Raw genomic sequence first — 21,428 nt, 5'->3', positions numbered from 1 at the left:
TGATTCGTTTTATCATTCTCAACTCCTATTCCTTGTCTGAATTCAGTTGCCCCCCTCCCGAGCGATGCGCGGAAGCTTTGACATTTTGTTGAATTATTAGAGAAAGAAGACGATTCGTTGTACCGTTCTCGGCTTGTCAGAATTTTCAAAATGTTTCTTTGTCTGCTCCTTTTTTCGTCCTATGTCCAGGGCCCTGGAAACGATTTTTTCACCGGGGCTGCTGAGATAATACTGCAAAATTTTCGCAACGACTCAGCCAGCCGTTGAAAAAGCGGGGGGGGGGGGGGGGGGGGGGGGGGGGGGGGGGGTAAGAAGACATATTTTTTTTTTTGTGGATCCCATAATTTGAAAATTTGTTCGATCGGTATTGGGGGGGGAAGTTCTGTCATTTTGGGTCACCAATTACCACAATTTTTTATTTTTTTTAAATTATATTAATTTTTTTTTTTTTTTTTTTTTTAAATCTCTTCGAGGGATACATTTTATCGGATTTTTAAAAAGTTGTTTAATTGTTTTCTTTCTAATCATCATTTGTGGCTGTCGGCTGTGTGAACATTGTGTAAACGAAGCATATAATGATATACATTAAATATATCATACCAAAACAATTTGCAAGGGGTGCTGTGCCCCCCCCCCCCCCTGGAAAAATTCCGGGGGTGCTGCAGCACCCACAGCACCCCCGCTTCCCAGGGCCATGCCTATGTCCTCTTACTGCCCGTACCGCCCCAGGCTATGAGACTGCTTTAAAGAGAAAATGAAACAATCATGATTGTGATAGCACACAATTAGTAGAAATGAAAGGGAAAAAAAGATCTATTACACCAACAATGGATAAATCACGGCCGGATCGTTATAGTTTTGTGTTATCGGGTGAGGGTCGGGGCGTAGCGACCAAGCGAGATTTTGCAATGTTGAATGCTGCAATTATGCATTCTAGAAAATCCCTAAGCCCAATATGTACGCTCTTTCCACTATATTTCTTTCGAGCTATATTTCTAAATTCCTGGGGGACGTGTCCACCTATCGGGCCCAGGATTGCCGCCCCTGTCCATGATTACTACCAACATGAGTTCAAATACAAGCACAAGCGAGTTGGAATGAGCTGAATCCAAATGAAGGGCAAAATAAGAGTTGTGAAGCGGCCCTACCGTTAATTTAAAATTTGACTGTTGAGTATATAACTTCTATTTAAAAGACGTCCAAAATATTGTGCCCTTTTCAAGTTTCTTACTAAAGATTGATGACCGCAGGGGCTGTTCTTAACGTTTAACTTTGAATCCGCGGCTCGAGATTTTATGCGGCCGGCCCAGCCCCTCTCTATTCAATAACGTTTGCCAAGCCTTCTGGAATGACCCTCAAATCTCCCGATTACAGTTTTCCCTTATTCGTCGTTACTGTCATTAGCGCCATTTCCTTGTCTTTCCCCTTTCTCACCCGACTTTTCTCCCCCACCCCCCCCCCCCCACCCACTGAGTGTTATCTAGGGTACGCACATGTATGTTCCCTCTCTGAAAGCTCCCCTCTATCTCCGGTGTGTAAAGTCAGTACGGGCCGGATTTTTGTGTATTACGGGCCGGACTTTGTTGCGTGAAAAGTAACTCTTTATCGGAAATTTTGGGAACATAAATTCGGTCCCTCCGAGTGGGAGGGAGGGGGGGGGGTGGGTTCTTCTTTATCTTTTCTCTTGTCTTTTCTTTTCTCTTCTTTTTTCCTTTCTCTTCTCCTTTCTTTTCTCTTCTCCTTTTTTTCTCCTCTTCTCCTTTCTTTTTTTCTCTTCTTTTCTTCCTTTTTTTTTCTTCTTTTTTTTGCGCCGCCAATAGGGGGGGGGGGGGCCGCGGCCGTTTCGGCCCCGCCCCTGGATCCGGATGCAGGCCCAGTGGAACGTTTTTCAAGGTGGAGTATTAACGATCAGGTAGAACGTAAATTGGCGTGGGGTCCAGGGCCTGAGCACCGGCAGCTCAGGGTTTTTAGGCTTTAAATTACGGTCAGATAAGCATATTTAGATACCTTATTTGTGACACTGGCCGGTCACTAATTGGCGGAGAGTCCAGGGAGCAGACCACCGGAAGCTCATGGGTGTTAGGTATTTAATTACGGTTAGATGAACATCCAGGGCCCCGTCTTTAAGGCCATTGATGTGGTCCAGGGGCAGAGCCCCCGGAAGCTCAGTGGTTTTAATATTTAACTACGGTCAGATGAGCATCCAGGGGCCGCCTTAGGGCCCTTGGTGGGGTCCAGGGGGTTTTAGGCATTTAATTACGGTCAGATGAGCATATTTTGATACGCATCATTTGTGACATTGGCAGGTCACTTATTTTTTTCTCTCTCTCTCTCATTTTTTTCTTTCTTTTTCTCTGTAACATACTCTTTTAAAAAAGTGAGGGGGGCTCGAGCCCCCGAGTACAGCCGTTCTGCAGACCCTGACATAAAGGCTTCTAAATAAGCATATTTTTCGCCCGACTATAAATTTGGTAATTTCTAATTTTCCAACAAACGCATAAAAAGGTATGACTTACCAAAAAAATTGAGAAAAAATACCAGGAAATCATGTCATTTCAGCAACATTTATAAATCACTGGTATCAAATAAGACATACCCCCCCCCCCCCCCCCCCCCCCCCCCATCAGTTCGCCACCGTTCAGGGGCTCATGTCTTCTCACCTCTATAACAAAAAACAGACACGCTTTCCCATTCTCTCACAATATGTCCACGATATGCGCGTATCGCTATTATAAAAACCTCTATTGATGAATCATAGGTGGCATGCGCAATGTTAGGGAAATTTAATTCCTGTTAACTTGCCTTTTCTTTAAATGGAATTTTATATGTGATTTAATTCATGTTTTTATTATTGTTATGTTCTTTTGGGTTAAAAATAAAAACCATCTTTACTCTTTAACTACTTTTTTTTTTGGGGGGGGGCGTTTTTTTTTTTTTTTTGGGGGGGGGGGGCGGGGCAAAAATGCGTTTTGCCCCCCCCCCCCCTGTGCCCCCCACCATTTGAAAAAATGTTGGATCCGCCCCTTAACTTTGAAGCAGTGTAAAACAATTGTGTGCCATTTCAAATACATAATAACCTACAACACTTTAAAGATATCATAAATAGAAACAAGAGGTGTACACAAGATAGGGAGACTGCTAGAGAAGACGGGAGAAAAGAGAGAAAAAATATGAGAAAAAATAAAGGACTACAGCGCACATCGACAATAGGCACAGCACACAACGGGCACAATACAACAGGGGGAGGGAATAAAAGGCTGACATTTATCTGAAAATATTCAGTTCTGAGACACAGAATATCAAGAAGAAGAAATTTTACATCTATATACAGTAATACATGATAGATCTAGGCACCAATATAACTACAAAATGAACTACTTTATGAATCACAGTATATCGAGATGATAAACCTTAAGTGTACACTCAAATGTACACTTAGACTGTAGCCCTGATAAGTATTTGTGAGGGGGGTGGGCAACATGCCGGAACCCTCTATTACATATGAGGTAAAATCACATTAAAGGTTATACAAAGTTTTGGTATGGGGTCAGGAATTTGGTTCAAATGAATATATTGGAAGCATATACGATCCTACAATATTCAGTGATCGTTGTCGCGGTCGAAATCGACTCTAAAGTTATGAAATTGTAAATAATAAACATTTTATGTTGAATAGCTCCCTCTCAAAGTCAAGATATTAATTTAGCTATAAAACAATGCTTATTGACTAAAATCGACCGATTAGCTATTGTCGTTCGGAAATTATATACCACAACTACATACACTGAGATTTTCATGGTCGCAGCTACCATTGTACGGCCGTAGGAGCTATTCGAAATTCATCAAAATTTACCGGGAGCACCGGTAAATTCTATATTCAATTTTCTCGAAAGCAGAAGTGTTTTAGGAGCTCAAATTTCTGGTGTTTTAATACATCCACAGGGGCATCCAAATATATCAAAATTGTAAAGAATCACTATCCACCCATTTTTCAAAATTTCCCAAACTTTGTAATACCTTTTATCATGTCATTGTGTCATTCCCGAGACCAACTAAAGAACAGCCAAAAGCAAATAAAAATACTATTTATTTTGGGGATAAACAAGGTAATTTAACTAGTATAACATTGATTTGTTGTTATAAAGAAGTCACTTTAGGTATACAGGGTTTCCTTGTGACCAACTGACCCATAGACGAGTATAGCAGCCCCCGTTAACAAATCATATATATATATATATATATATATATATATATATATATATATATATATATATATATATAAATGTGAAGGGAATGTGGCGTCGCAAAGCAATTTGTCTGGGTCTTATCCTGTTTCAAATTGAAATTAGGGCTCAATCGGCATAATATGCGGGGTTTATTCGGGTTTTTCGAGTGTAATATTGGACAAAATGCGTTTTTATACTTTGAAGTCATAAAACTATCGTATGACATTTTAACTAAATAATGACTGACACCATTTTAAAGCTTTAAAATTGCTCTATGCTTTCATAAACGTCACATAACAAAGCAATTTGTCTGTATGTGTCTTACTGTTAAAGATTGAATCTAGAGAAAAGACATTTTAACTAAACTTTCATGCCTGATACCCTTTTAAAGTGAGATCTACTCTTTACTCCATAATGTCCAACGGTGTCGATTTGTATCCGTGGTTGGGGGGGGGGGGGGATTATAGGTGCCAAAATATGTTCGGCAATGGATCAAAGCAACTAAGAGGTAGGGGCGTGTGGCAGGCAGGCGCGGATCCAGGATTTCTTAGGGGAGGGGGCTCAACATTTTTTTTTGCTCCCGAAAAGTCGCTCAGTGGGGGGGGGGGGGGGGGGGGTAGTGAGCACTATTTTTATTTTTTTTTTGTCCTCGAAAATTTAAAAACCCCCCCCCCCCAAAAGGTAAAAATCACGTGTTTTTACATGATTTTTTTTTCTCAAGGGGGGGGGGGGGGGGGCTGGTGGCAGGTTGCACCCCCTCCCTTCCAAGTTATTAACTTTTTCAAGTCACCCTCAATAAAGATAACATTTCAGAGAATATGGGACCCATGTGGGTCCCACATGGGCTTGCTACCTGGGTTATTATCCTCTCAAGCTCGTAGCAAGGAATTTATTTTTAGGGGGGCGGTAGTGAGCTCAATCACTTACAGAGCGCGCGAAGGATTTTATTTGCAGGGAGGGGGAGTTCCCCCGTCCCGCGCGAAGCGCGGATGCTTTGATGTATCATTACATCAATAGAGAAAGAAGACGATTCGTTGTACCGTGCTCGACTCTTAATCCTTGTCTAAATTCAGTTTCTTTTGACGTTTCATTAAATTATTAGAGAAAGAAGACGACTCGTTAATTGTGCCGTTCTCGACTCATAATCCTTTTTCTTCCCACGTCCTTTTCCTTTCTTCTTTCTCTCTCTCTCTCTCTCTCTCTCTCTCTCTCTTTTTGTTGGGGGGGGGGGGGCGACCGCCCCAATCGCCCCCTGGCTACGCGCCTATATCCTCTCAGTCTCTCATTATCTCTCTCTCCCACTCTTTACTTCTTGTTTGCACTTTTGCGCTTCACGCTTAACATTTAGCTCGTTGCTTTTTAACGCTGCGGCTTTGCATTTGGCGCACTGCATTTCTATGGTGCTGTTGATTGAATAATTGAATAAATTCATCAATTCCTGATGAAGCCGTATGAGCGAGAATTCAATTTATTCTTGTCTCATATACGGTTGTCTCATTTACGTATGTATTATGAAAATGAGATGGCAAAATGTGTATATTGATGGTCATCTTGCGAGTAATAACCATTAACTACTCTCATCGGGCTCTCATCATTAATTTTTCTCTTCATTTTTTTTTATGGTGAATTATTGGGGGGGGGGGGATGATTGTACAGGCCACCCTGTTACACCCACAAATGTAATAACGCCCACAAATGTAATAACGCCCACAAATGTAATAACACTTTGCCCACAAATGTAATAATTTCACCCACAAATGTAATAACCACTTTACCCACAAATGTAATAATTTTGAATCAACCACAAATGGGATGTTACACCCACAAATGTAATAACACTTTACCCACAAATGTAATAACACTTTACCCACAAATGTAATAATTTCACCCACAAATGTAATAACCACTTTACCCACAAATGTAATAAATTTGAAGTGATATTTTGTCGAATTTATTCAAAACTAAAACCCTGTAATAAAGCATGGGTATAGCGCGCAGTCTTTACTCCAGACCCGGTTATTTCAAAAAATTAAAAAATCTTCAAAACTAAGACCCCATAATCCTTTTCCTGTGGAATAACATGAGAATCGAGCGTAGTCTTTCCTTCTTTGTCGTCCTTAACATGTCATGAAATGATCTCTTTTCATTTCTATATAGGAGTGTATGATCAGTCTATCCAAACTATGTAATCGCAGATCATTCCATGAGATGTTAAGGACGGGACAAAATGCAAGAGGGGACCCTTGCATTCTGTGTCGTCCTTAACATGTCATGAAATGATCTCTTTTCATTTCTATATAGGAGTGTATGATCAGTCTATCCAAACTATGTAATCGCAGACCATTCCATGAGATGTTTAGGACGGGACAAAATGCAAGGGAACCCTTGCATTCTGTGATTACATAGTTTGCAAGGGGGACCCTTGCATTCTGTGTCGTCCTTAACATGTCATGAAATGAGTGAACCCTACTATGGGCTTCTGTAATTGCAGGAATCATTGCAATACCAGTGACATAGCGTGAGTCCACCCACTTAGGGTGGGGGGGGGGGGGCTCTCACCTCAGCATTTTTGTGGGGTTTTATGTGCGCTTCACATACCCCTTGTGAGGCATTTTTACTTTGTGGGGTATTTTTTCAGGACCCCACAGAGTAAAGTCTTTCAAATGACTGTATATTCGGTGTCCTATGCCCTGCGGGGCATTAGAAGTGGTACCCCATAAATGACTTTTTGTGAGCGTGTGCTAAAACTTGCACACTTTTTTATGGTAACATCGTAAGCACACCGCCGGGTTGTTATCGCCAGGTTGTACATACCCCACTAGTAGGGGACCACAAGGTATATCTGGAACGCACAGAAATACCCCACAATCAGGTGCCCCACAAAGGCCCTGATGTGAGAATGTGTGGGGGTAGGAGGGCATTGGAACGATTGACGATTAGGAGACACCAGTCTTACTTTGAAAATTAAATGCCATTTTAAAAGGCTACTGATTAGGGTAAAGGTTCAGAGGGGGTCCAGACGTCTTCTGTTCTTGTCCTTTCCCCTCTCTCTCTTTCCCGTTCTCTCTGATCTTACTTTTCGTTTTTATTATTTTTTTACCACTATATTGTAGGGGTACGTGCCCTCAGCCCCTCTGCCCGTATCTACATGTACACCACTGTGTAGAACTTGGTTTTCCCTTTTTTTTCCAGGTGTGAAGTATGTTTAAAAACATTTTGGAAAAGGGGATATTCTACAAAGAATATTCAATTCAGCACTCGATATCTATGTATAATACTAATCAAATTTTAACTTTTTATGTGAAAATATTGTAAACTTTAAATTTGGCTCGTATCTTTGATAAAGTCACGTTTACTTTCGATTCTGATCAGAAAACCTTTCTTTGATAGAAGTCGCGTAGATTTCTTTCAAATTAGACTATAAGCTAATAACCGACAAGGAGTTACAAGATGTATTCAAAATACAAACGCAAAGAGCCAGGAATGGTGAAATTATTGTTAACGCCGTTTTCGCAGATTTACTTAAAACAATGCTCCAGTGACCAGTGTCAAATTTTCCCCAATGTAGCAGCTAAAATCTCGACCTTAAAATCAATTTTCATGAAATAAATAGGCCTACAGACCGCCTAAGCAAACTGAAATCCTAGTGTCTAATTTGCCAAATTGAGACCGTATACTATTAATTACGTTCCTTAAAGTTGAAGCACTTTGATTCGATAAGTGCACTATGCTAATGTAAACAGACCTCTGGTATTTTTGCCTTGATAAGATAAGTCATGGGGCGTGTATGCAAAGTGATAAGACTTGGGATTGTCTAGAGTTTGGTAGTTTGAAGCATACTTTGCAATGCCAATGCTACATAGGCCGATTCTTCGAAAGATATTAATTGAATAGATATACGGTTTTTACTCCATTTTTTTAGGAGTTTGCGAGAAAGCTTGTATATTCAACGAGGACAATATATTTGGATTATATGCATGGGACCTCACTATTCCGGGCCTAAACTATAGCAACAATTGGGATCCAATCACTGTTTTTGTTTCTGGTATACTGTTGAGAAAATGTGTTAAGAACAGATAAGGAATATTACGAAGTATTGGAAATGAATTTATAACACTATTCCGTTACATCTTTGAAACTTAACCATGAACTTTAGCATCTCTTTTTTGCACTGAGCAAAATGGCGGTCAATTGCCCAAAACTCTGTGGAAGCTGTTTTGGAGGGGAATGGAGAAAGCACTCACAGAAGATCTTTCTCGTTGCCTACTTGGTCATCGCAGTCGTTGCTCTTGCCCTGACCATATGGGAGACCGTTGTCACTTCAATGAATTCCGATAATCCAGTGAACTACCTTTGGTTTGTTGCCGGTATATCTGTACAACTTGCTACCGCCATCTCGCTATGGAATATCTTTAATCACTTGGTTTATTACACAAAGCCAAGCCAACAGAAATATATAGTCAGGTAAGCAGAATATAAATATAATGCCCCCTTTTTAAAAATAATATTAAGATTTCTTATTATCAGAGATTGACCCCTATATCAACATTGTTCAAATGTTTATCATCAAAATATCTCTGCATTGTCTTTAAAGTGTGACCCATCCCTGATATTCCAAGCTGGGGAATGTGGGGGAAGGGGTATAGGGGTTCTTGGGGGTAACATTACATTTTTTTATAGGAAAATCATGATCTTTAGTTTCGGGGCACCTATAGAAGAGCAAGGCGTGAGAAAATAAATACTGATTATACTACAGTATAATGCATTAATTAATTATATCGTATCTGCATTATTCAACTATATCTTATTTATCTGCTGTCGAGCGCCGAGCGAAGTAAGACATACAAATACATAAAGGGATAGATAAAACGAATAATACACTTTTGAATGGGAATCTACCATTGTACAACTGTACGCACTCTACGTAGCCATTCATTTATGTATTATGCCTCATTCATAAAACGCTGTGTAACTAATTTCATGAAACAAAAGGTGCCGGTAGTCAATATTTAAATAGCTTGTAATACCATCGTTCTTTAGTGGACTTTGCAATGTAAACCAGTAGCTAATGGTGTGTGTGATGATTAATGATGATGTTTTATCTTCCCTGTTTCTTCTTTTTATTGCAGAATGTTAGGGATTGTTCCTGCACATAGTATCAATTGTGTGAGTAAAGAATTATTTATATCACCTTTTCAAAGAAAAAAATTCTCATAGAATATTTTTTAGAAAACGTCTATATTTTTTATGCTCGTGGGAAAGCATTGATAGCAGGTTATCAATTATAAGACCTCCATAACTTAACCAACGAGATGAATTATGCTTAGGTTGTTGTCCTAAAATCCAACAAACCGTATTGATATCCCTATTCCCACCCATTTCTTTCTTCCAAACATAAAATCAAACGCGATCTCAAGTTCTTTTTCAAGAAATCAACCACGAATTTCCAATAGCCTAGAAAATCACATATTGAAATAAGCGAACATATATGACACATTACATACTCCAATCACATTGAGCATATAAAGGATATTTCAATTGCTCTTGAAGTGATTTATTGAAGTCTTTGCGATCGTGCTACTTAATCTCTTCTATCTACATTAATTGTTTACCTTTTAAAGGTACTATGTCCCTTTTGCAGCCAACCTCAAATGCTGTAGAACTTTGCAGGAATTATGAATATGTCATGTATGTCCTATCTGTGAAATTTAAACGTTAGCAGTGTCCTCATGTTCAAATTATGCAAGGAAACCTGTTTACTTGCTAGACTTCACTGTCAGACACTATTGAGTGACCGACTGGCTGTTTTTTTCTTTGGGAATAACATACATGAAAAGAGTTGTAAAGGGTACATGAGCATTTGTCTACATCAATAACCCACTTCTTGTGATGGCCAAGATTAAACTGATTGAATCTTTGCACAGCATAAAACGCATGACCATTCGGTACAATTGTCTGAAAATCATATTACTTTTGGGCTCTATAGCCCTAAAGTCGATTTGACAACTAATAGTCGTTATTTTCCCACTTGAAGACATTTTCAAGCCCCACCTATTTTAGGGAAGTTCTAAATTAGTATTATCTTTCAAATGTAGTTGGAACTTAACTTTTACATTTTTTTGGCCTGCAAATTGGACATAGTACCTTTAATACCTTTTACCTTTTACCTTTTAACTTTCAACTTTTTACGTGACCTGAAAAGATTCATGCCAACACCTTTTATGTATTTTTTCAATAGCTATGACGAAGGAGTGGGAGTGGGAGGTCAGACTTATATTTATGGCCATACATGACATGCTGAAATACTATTGCAAAGGGAATGGGGCATTGAACCTAATCACGAAATACGTACCCTTTGTAGTACTTTGTCTGTATTAATAAATTATATTTTAGTTGAAATGTGTATCGTGATCAAAAGTATGATACTTGTTGCCATTATTAGTCTTTAATTTTTTTGCTCTGTTTTTTTTTTTAAATAAATGTTTTTCACTATTTATATATTAGAAATGTTTACTGTTCAATATTTTTTTTTAAATGTTTTACATTATATTTGAATTTTATTATGTAATAAAGGGTTCTCTTGCAAAGCAGTTTTTATATACGGAAGAGACTAGCCTGTACAAAGAACACAAACTTATGAATAAATAAATAACTTCAATGGGACACGTAACGTGACTTCTAACAAGCCTTTGTGAATTTTCCCTACAATCCACCATAACTTATGCATTTTGATAATAATATTGATAATGATATATTACATTAATAAAGCGCTTATGTTTCTAAGCGCTTAACAAAAATACAAAGTAATGTTAAACTACAACATAATTCTAATAACAATTTCCTAATAACAAATATATAATCAGGGTTACCTTACATGGTCTACTTTAGATAACAGTCTCAAACAATCTGCATCATTACGACAATTTAAGTATAAATATAAACAATATCTCTGCAATTCTAAATAGTCAAATCAATTTAAAAACAATTATTATTATGTTTCAAATCGCAATTATGTTATCATCGGGTCAATTTAATCTAATTATAAAACCAGACATTTGAAGGGAGAGTCCACCCTGAGGATGGGTTTACTCCGCCTTTACTTGGCCACACACATTCTCAGGGTGGACTTCCCCTTCATTGCTACCGGGGCTAGACTCGACAAGCTTCGCTTTTTCTAGCCCCATCTACATTACTCACCTTTTTATGTTTTAATGTTGATGTTTTTGTTAACTGATGTAGATTTTCATTGTTCTTTTATGCTTATGTATCTGTTTTCTTTTGCTCTATGTGTCAAATGTGTATAATGTAATCTTTTACCTTGTATATTTATCTGGTTTTTAATGTGGAAAATAAATGAAATGAAATGAAATGAAATAATAATAATAACAGTAATAATTCATCTTTTACATAGTGCTTGATAAACTAACCAACGAAATATAATTACATTACGTATTGAACAGATAGGTTTTAAGTTTACTATTGAAGGTTTCTAAAGTTGGAGACTCGCGTATTTCATGGGGAAGTTTGTTCCAAAGTTAGGGGGGGCACAAACAGAAAAAGGCACGGTCACCATAGCGGCTTGATAAAGATGTGCTGTGAACGATGATCAGAGACGATTAGAGGAAGAATGAGTTTTAGGAGTGATGAGTTCTGAGAGATACGAGGGAGAAAGTTTGTGAAAGGCTTTGTATGTATTAAAGCAGGATAATCTTAAATTTGACACACTGTTGGAGGGGGAGCCAGTGTAGAGGTTGAATGGTCGGCGTGATGTGTTCAAGTTTTCTTGTACGTGTGATGAGGCCCACTTTAATTAATGCCCCCCATCCCTACTTTTTTTTGTTTACCAAATATCATATTTCTTCCATTTTTCTTAGAGGTTTTTGATCAAGTTCGTTCTGATTTATCTTGAACAAGACTTTCGATGACTTGATTATAATAGGGACGTATTGCCCTACAGCTACAGGCCATACCATATTGTTGATTCACTCCTCACATATGTTTAACAACATCCTTTTCTATCCAGTGGTTTTCGATCAAGTTCGTTGAGTCCTCCATCTACCTGGACACGATACGTAACTTATACCAGGCCCTTGTCATCTACTGCTTCATGTCTCTGCTAATTGTTTACTTGAACGAAACTTTCGACGATCTGGAGACGATTCTGAGCAGCAAACCCAAATTCAAACCCTCGCCACCTTGCTGCTGTGTGAAAGCAGTCCCAAACAAGAGGTATTCCTTTTTAAGCTTATAAAAATGAAATAAAGACTCAAGTTTCCATTCACTGTTTGAACTGCAGGATAACGTTTGGAAACACAAGTTTTCTTGAAGTTTGGTGAGACTGGTTACGAAATCCATGTAGCACCAATTTTCTTATGCGGATTTAGGAACATTAGTAGTGAACCGTAGATATTGTCGTTTCCATACACCTAGTAGGCCATTATCATCTAAAATTTTAGACATTATTTAAATCGGCGAAAACATTGCATTTATAATCACTGGCATTATTATAGAAAGTGACATTAATAAACTGTTGCCTATAAAGTTGAAATAAATTCATGTTACCTCTTTTGAAGAAAATATTGTGACAATATGATTTATTCTAGATATAGTTCATATCTTCTTAGAATAGTATTGGTCGACAACACTCTAAGATATGAACTATATCTATCAAGAATAAATCATATTGATATAGTTACATATAAATAGATATGATAATAGGTCGCAAAAAATCATTCCCACTTTATGGGCAACAGTATAATTCAGTTACTGCTGCCATGGAATGTTTCTTATCAATCATTTTGTGCCATAAAGAAGGTATAGGCCTTTTCCATATTGTTAAATATCTGAATTTTATTTTATGCAGATTAATTGGGAGGTGTCGAGCTGGTGTTCTCAACTACACCATCATACATCCGATCATCACGATCTTAACTATGTAAGTAGACCTCCGAGAATGAACTATTATATATTATTCTTGTCCACATTACCCAATCCCAACATTTTATCATGGTCATTTCATAGTTTTTTTGAGATAGTATGACTGCGTAATGTCAGATATGTATGAGATAATGAGAAAGAAATAACGTAGTGAATTAACAGTTTTAAACGGCGACAAAAATTAACAATGGTGTCACAAAGTATTCATTGTAAAAGAATCAAACTGTGAGCACATCGAGTGATCAATAAGAGGTGTTGATTTTGAGAACACACATGGGACTATAATATATCAGCTAGTGATTAATGAGGTAGCTGACTGTGTGAACACACTGTGCACATGCTGTGGTAAAATCATAAGGTGAACTCATTAAGTGATCGATAAGAGTGACGAGTGTCTGAACACTTATGAACTTACTGTGTGCCTACTGTGGTAGAATCACATTGCTGGCACATCAAATGATAATATTTTTGACTATTTGACCACAATGTGTTCACATCAAAATAATATTGTTAATTTTTTTTTACCACACTGTGTTCATACTGTGGTAAAATCACAGTGTGAGCACATCAAATTATTAGAGTTTTTGACCGTTTGACCAGACTGTGTTTACTCTGTGGTATAGAATCGCAATGTGAACACATCAAATGATATAGTATACAAATAATGAATGGTTATGAGTTCAATAGTGCGAATATTTTCATGAGTTGAAAGATTAACATTCTATTCAACGAGGCGTCAGCCGAGTTGAATAGAATTAATGTTAATCTTTCAACGAATGAAAATATTCGCACCATTGAACGAATGAAAAACATTCATTATTTGTTTTATACAACATCGAAGAAGATCTAATAGAACGTTAATCAACAAATTATGCTTTACTCCTTATATTAAAGATAAAATTCAAGTTGGATTCAAGCCTTCTTGATTACATTCAGATTGCCTTCGCGTCAGATACACGCAGGGATACACGCGCGCACGGCTGAGAGGAACGCAGGCTGCATATAACCAAATTGCACGGCGCATATAACCAAAAATGCACGACCGTGCAATATAACATCTATTGAATATCATGTGACCAACAATCCTCCAATCAAATGACGAGGATCCACGTAGGTGTTGTATAATGTTGACTATTTAACCACACTGTGTTCATACTGTGGTAAAATCGTAGTGTAATCACACCAAATTATGAGAGTTTTGACCGCACTGTGTTCATACTGTGGTATAGAATCGCAATGTGAGCACATGAAGTGATAATATGAGTGCTGACTGCATGAACACACTCTGAGCTCATGTGAGCTCATTAAGTGATCGATAAGAGTGACGAGTGTCTGAACACATTGTTTTCATATTGTGGTAGAACCACATTGTGAGTGACCAAAAAGACTATTAAGTTATGAACTTACTGTGTGCACACTGTGGTTGAATCACACTGTAAGCACATCAAGAGATCAAACAGGGTGTTGAATGTGTGAATACACTGTGTTGATAATATGGGATACTGTATTATTAACACATACTTACGTCTGCTTTTCATTATCGTGAAATAAATTTATATAATATCCCGATTTCCTCGTTATGGCGACCCCTTTGCAAGCCTATTCCCTTTTAGGAATGTTGCCTCCGTTCTCTCTGTAAACACTCATTGATTTGATTAAATGGATACAAGAATATAGTTGGAATAATTCATATTTTGACTCTTTTCTTTTCTGCACAGAATAACAACTGTTACAGGTCATTACACAGAAGGCAGTTTCATCGGCTTGTGGATCTGGTTTGCAATAGTAGATGGAGTCTCTCAAGTCGTAAGATGCATTTCTTTATTTTTCTTGTTTTTAGTACATAATTAACTTCGAGGAAATATGAAATCACACACCATTACTCCTTTATAGTTTGAGCCCAATCAGGACTTTAATCTAAGTGCGGCATCAAATCCGGGATTTGTAGTTTCAGAAATTTGCCAAATACTAATAATTCTTGATGGCTTGTGTAAACGTGCATTTGGACCACCTCAAATCACCCCATGGAGTCTATTACATTGGTAATAGTCGTCTCAGGTATAGATTAAAGTTGGACCACGACTTTGCGCATAAAATTATAATCTTTAAAAAATTGATTTCCGAATTGTTAAGAAATACCTGACTTATGTACCAAGAAGGAATCTCTTTCGCAACATCAGAGAATTTTGCCGTATCCCGATTTCCCCACCACTTTCCTCTAGGCGGAAATGTATACATTTATATTGGTTCAAAATTACTCAAAGATAATTATGAACGTTAACATTTATGAATATGTCCTCCCCTGATTTTCTTGCCAGTGGGCGATGTACTGTTTGATGGTATTCTATCGGGCTACCAAGGAGGAACTGACGGGGCTGCATCCCATTAGTAAAATGATAACCGTCCAGCTAACCATCTTCGGCGCCTTCTTCCAATCGCTTATCATCGCCCTCATCATCGGCCTCAGCAACCCTGACCTTGACCCGGAGAACTGGGGCTACGATGACCAACAGAACATCCGCTTCTCCAGATTCGTCCAGGTACGATGGATCAGCATGATCAGCTTGATATCCCCTACACCATTTCATTCTCTTTATGACTTATGATCTAGCCAGTGGTAATATTTCCACCAACAGTATTAGGCGTGGCACTTTATAAGTACTATACGGTATAGTGGCACCTTTTTATTACATTAATGGGTGGATATTTGATTTGTTGTCAAAGAACAGGCTGATGGTTGATTCAAAACAAAATATAAGTCAGTATTAATTCAGCAAGGGGTTTCACGTCTTCAAGAATCTATAAAGCCACTCAAGAATATCTGCATTTCGTGCAGTTTGTGTGACCAGGTATAATTTTATAGCTGCTATAAGGCTTGCGAAACAATTTTCAAAGTAACCAGGATGCTCATTGAGTGGACGGAATGGTAAATGGCGTAGGGTCCACTGATGCTTCAAACTGTTTGATCTACTATATGAGTTTCAACCCTCCTCTCATGATCCCTGCAAAACAGGAATATATTTTACCCATTGAACAGTTCTCACAAATGACGAGTATACATGTATATTACCCGTTAAAGTTTCTTAATATTTTGACGAGAAGGTTATTAGTCTCTTTCCATACCTCCCCTCGTCCCTCTCTCTGTCTGTCTCTGTCATCTCTGCCCCCCTCCCCCTCTATCTATCTATGTCATCCCCTCTCCCCCCTCTCTCTCTCTCTCTCTCTCTCTCTCTCTCCCTCCCTCTCCCCTCCCCCCCCTCTCTCTCTGTCTTTCTTTTTTTCTCTCTTATATTTCATATGAAGGATTTCATTCTGTGCATCGAGATGGGGCTATCCGCGGTGGGCCACCTATATGCATTTCCATACACGGCATACAAGGAGCAGGGCAAACCAGCAAACTTCTGCGAATCCTGTATCTCGTGTTGTTCTGTCACAGACATCGCTCACGATTTGTCCTCACACGTCAAGAGAATATCCTGTAAGTTTGTTAGTTGGTTGGTTTTACCAGACTGCTAAGAAAGCTGCAAGTGTATGCTTGCAAGTAAGCAACTAGGGGACCGACGGCTTTAAATCCTCTTTGTTGAACTTAATAATGATGATTTCTGCCTTACCAAAGGGCACCAGCGCATTGACTTGGTTTCGAATCCGGGACCTCTCGGTTGCGAGACCACTGCTCGACCACTGAGCCATTGCGCCTAGCTCCAAGTGAAACTATACTGTTATCTCGAATGTAGAGTCAGTCATTTGCATAACATAACATAGAGCAATGAGTTTATCACATGATCATTCAAACTGGAAAAGGTCCTGTTAATTGACACCCCTATCGGTATAACAGTATGAACCCTCTAAATATGGTGAAATTCAATTTGCACCCTTGACAAAGGAGGAACCAAAGGGTGCAGCATGTATGTTCCCCTAAAGCAGTATAGTCATCAAATTATACTTTGAAATGAATGAATACGATAAGTAACTAACTGAAACAGCACCAAGGTCGATCACATTTTCGCCACAAACATCTCATTCCCTCGCTATTGTAGAGGTGTTGTGGTCGAGTGGAGTGAAGTAAATGGGTACCTGGTAGGAATTTATTCCTTGAAATTGAAATTCTAGAGCGCCGTATGGCAGCCGTGCTAAAGCCAGGGTAATAATCGGGAGCGCAGGAGGGTCAAATCTGACTGACATGAGCGCTATACAAGAACCCACTATTATTATTACCCAAAATAATTATGTAAAAATTAGTGTAACGTTGCTCCATCAGGTGATATTGTGAATACAAGTAAACATGATGTCGACAACACATTTATCCCAATAATGAGGTACATATAATTCGATTACATTTAAAAATATCCCTGTTTGTAATTTTATTATGAAACACAGTAGGCCTACATGACAGTATTTTTTCTTTTCGGAATATGTCTTTTTTCTTCTTTAGCTAAAAAGACGAACCTGGCCAATCAAATCGTGTACGAGCAACATGACGACGACCAGCCTATTGTCGAAATGAATGACATGGCCATCGTAAAACGAGACGAAAACATCGACGATGTCCATCGGCCCTCGTCCAACACCCGAACGATCGATGGTCAGCCTACGGGAAACGGCACCGTGGTCAAGGAAAACGTGGTTGACGCGGGAGCTGATAATAAGGTTTTTGATGAGATGGTAACCGGTGATGTCTCAAACGGCACGGAGACGAGAAGCGTTCTTCATGACAGCAGGTCGTACTTGGCTAATGATAACGGCCTTATTGGTAACGACGATGACCTCGGTGGTCAGAACGAAACGGTGAATGCCTCGGAAGTGCATGGAGATGGAGATGGAGATTTCGACTTGGGACTGCACTCAGAGACTGTTGCTGTTGGCAGTGATCTTACATTCAATATGGAGTTTGATGCATGAAATAAGCAGATCGATTCGTGGGGATAGCGATGGACGAAACATCCACGCCCTGTACAGTACTAACTTATATATTCTGGGATAAAAGATCATTATTGTGCCGCCGTACCAGTTTCGGCCATTGTGATGGCCAGCAGGATCGAGTTCCGCAGGAAACATACTTTGTGGGAGAGCCTTAAATATTGCAGTATGATATAACAGTTCTAATAATATTGTAGGGGTGCTCCCCGTGTCGAAATCGAACGGGGAAAAAAAGGAAACATAGAGAAAGCAAATTTGGTCGGAAGATATACGACACGGCCCCACGTCGCATGCTATGCTCTTTAGATGAACAGGGGGTGGGGTCCACTTCTTTTGAGTCATGTTCGGGCTCATTTCGTTAGGAGTTCGGATGAAAGAAATAACGGAATCCGACTTCTAGAAAATGAGTTTTCACTCCGAGTATACGGCATTCGTAAGGTCGCTATAATATAGAACTCTATCCCCCTATAAAGTCTCTTGTTCAGAAAATTTTGCCGTAAAAATTAATATAGGAAAATGGATATCTATATTGATTATTTAGAAAGCGTTTTTCTATTATTCGGAAGTTGTATATATAAGACCTTGTTGCAGAAACAAAATGGCATTATTATAATTATGTATTAAAGAAGCTACAAATTAACTCCCGGCCTTTTTGGTTCTATGCAAATATTATAGTTTTGTTATCGTTTTTCCTATTTCCTTATTACATATTTTGATGCGTATCCTGAACATCCATCCCGCGGATAACCAACCCCAGTCAACTACCCCCTAGGACAACTACCCACTAGGGCAACCTCCCTCTAGAACGACTAACCCCGGGACAACTACACCCGGACAACTACCACCGGACAACTACCCCCGATGATAGATGTCCGGGGGTAGTTGTCCTAGAGGACGGTGCCCCAGGGGTATTTTTCCTAGGGGGCAGTTGACTGGGGGTGGCTATCCGGGGGTGGATGTCCAGGGGGAAGGTGTCATAGAAAAATGTTGATGATAATAATAAGAAAAAAATCAGTACTTCCTGTTGGTATATAAAAGATACCGTATTTTCGAGAATGATTTGCTTCATAACCTATAAGGTTTATATATAAATTTAGGTTAACGCAATTTATGTATTTATGATAGCATAATGATAAGTTCGTGGTAATAGTGATAAGTTCGAAAGTATAGCCGTGAACTCGCGATCAATGAAGAAAAGGACAAGATAAGTTCTGGAAGAAGAAATAAAAACATCACAATATTACCGTAAATATTTTTGTGCCTAATAAAACATCCAATCGGTTAGTAATTTTGCCTGGATTTGTTTTTTGTTGTTCATGTTTTTTTTAATATGCATCTTTCAAAGATTTCTTTGATGGAGGAAATCGAAATGGAATTAAAATCGGCTAGAACCTATTACCAAATCAAAGCAGTAATATCGGGGAATTGAATATGTGATATTACTCGGAGGGCTAATCTTTTTCAGGATCCCGTCGACTCTGACTCGTAGAATAAATCATAATTTCCCCCTAAAACATCGAGTCACATGTATTTAAGGAGGGGCGGTGAAGTGATTTCCAAAGTACGGGGCACCAACAAAAAGGGCACTTTCTGGAGAGAAAAAAGGGCACCTACAAAGGAAATCTCGAAGCGAAAATATATAATTTTTTAGACATTGGTATATACCCCTACACTAGATATTATCAGGGATGATTTCAATACTTGTTTATCTTTATACACCATACCAGATATTATTTCAGCATCATACTTTACAGTTGGGTGTGATGGTTTGAAAATTCATTTGCGAGCGAGCGAAGCGAGAGAAGAACAAAATATTTGTGAGGTCGCAGTGCTAAAAAATTACATCTTAAGAGGACAAAATCCAATCCTGATGGGATTACAAGCACATTCTCATAACGGAAGACTGAAAATACCTTTGACAAGTAACTTAATTGTATCATATATAAATGCGAGCGAACGTAGCAAACGAGCTTTGAGGAAAATTGCTCTTAGTCACTTGAAATTAGGGGCGCGTTTAATGATGAGAGGAAAAGGGGACACTTATCGAAAGGGATAAGAAACTTATACGAAAAGAAAGTAGCACGTGTCAAAGTACACAGGGTAATTATCAGAGGTGAAATGGGGCACTTCTTACACGTACAAAAAAGACATTTACCAGGGATGAAAAAGGGCACATATGAGAATGGGAAATGGGCATTTGTCGACTGAAAAGGGGCACCCATCAGATTTTGATTGGGGCATTTAAAAGAGAAGAAAATGGGCATTTATGAAAAGGGGATAGTCCCCTTATTAAAAAGAAAAAGAGGCGCATGCTAAAATAAACGGGGCACCTATCAGAGATAAAAATGGGTAATTATGAGAAGGTCAAGGGATACTTATAAGAAGGAAAAGAGCATTTATTAGAAAGGAAAAGGGGCATGCGTCAAAATAAAAGGGGCAATTATTAGAGGTGAAAAGGGACGCTCATCCGCGATGAAAAGAGCACTTATCAGGAGAGGGGTAATTATCAGAGGTGAAGTGGGCACTTCTCGTACCTAAAAGGGGCATTTAATAGAGATTAAAAAGGGCACTTATGAGAATGGAAAACGGACACGTATTGTAAAGGGAAATGGGAACTTGTCAAAGGTAAAGGGGCACGTGTCAAAATAAAAGTGGCAATTTTCTGAGGTGGAGAGGGGAGGGCATTCTTACAAATTAATAAGGGCACTTGTCAAAGTAAGAAGTGCCCCTTTTTACATAGGAAAAGTGGCTTTTTCACTTTGACAAGTTAAAGGGGCACTTTTTCTATGTAAAAAGGGGTACTTCTGGGGTACACGTAAAAAAAATGATGGGGGGCACTGTAATAACCCCCCCCCCCCCCTGGAGGGCCGCCTCTGATTTAATGATCTAGCTACATGGATTAAATGACCCGACGAAACAAACCATTTTAATAGTTCTCGGAAGAGATTCAATCTCTTTCGAGAAATTACCGGACGATACCAGTTCACAAGCATAATTAACAAGACGGAGCAGGATAAACCAGTAAAAGAAATTTAAAATAAAAACTCATTTTGATGCATTTATGTTAAATGATAAAACACTTCTCTTCAAAGGTACTTCTTCTTCTTTATAATATTACTTTCGGGGCCGGGGGGGGGGGGTAAAAAATGAGGACTTGACTATATTGTTCTTTCTCTTCCTCATTTTAATATTATTAATATTATTTTTAGATATCTCCTTCTTCTTTCTTTATTTTTTCCCTCCCCCTCCCCTCTCTATAATTGTATAGGCCTAAACAAGTTAATTGAGGGTTTAACAAAATTTTATAGAAATTCCCGCATGACCTAGCTTGCAAAGCATAAGTGACGC

At 38.7% G+C, this 21,428-nt stretch overlaps 1 protein-coding gene across 1 annotated transcript; it reads left to right on the top strand.

Moving 5' to 3' along the window:
• Nucleotides 1-8,035: 8,035 nt before the first annotated feature.
• On the top strand, nucleotides 8,036-19,038 carry LOC574785 (transmembrane protein 184C). Its single transcript, XM_775168.4, has 8 exons — nucleotides 8,036-8,690; nucleotides 9,356-9,392; nucleotides 12,250-12,455; nucleotides 13,090-13,161; nucleotides 14,882-14,969; nucleotides 15,482-15,703; nucleotides 16,467-16,641; nucleotides 17,596-19,038. The coding sequence occupies exons 1-8, from the start codon at nucleotides 8,407-8,409 to the stop codon at nucleotides 18,060-18,062; spliced, it is 1,551 nt and encodes a 516-aa protein (XP_780261.2). The 5' UTR covers nucleotides 8,036-8,406; the 3' UTR covers nucleotides 18,063-19,038.
• The last annotated feature ends 2,390 nt before the right edge of the window (nucleotides 19,039-21,428 follow it).

Source organism: Strongylocentrotus purpuratus, unplaced genomic scaffold (assembly GCF_000002235.5).
Source record: "Strongylocentrotus purpuratus isolate Spur 01 unplaced genomic scaffold, Spur_5.0 spur5_scaffold_11, whole genome shotgun sequence".
Lineage (NCBI taxonomy): Eukaryota > Metazoa > Echinodermata > Echinoidea > Camarodonta > Strongylocentrotidae > Strongylocentrotus > Strongylocentrotus purpuratus.
The sequence above is the reverse complement of the archived record's forward strand: the minus strand, read 5'-3'. Positions and strand labels throughout refer to the sequence as shown.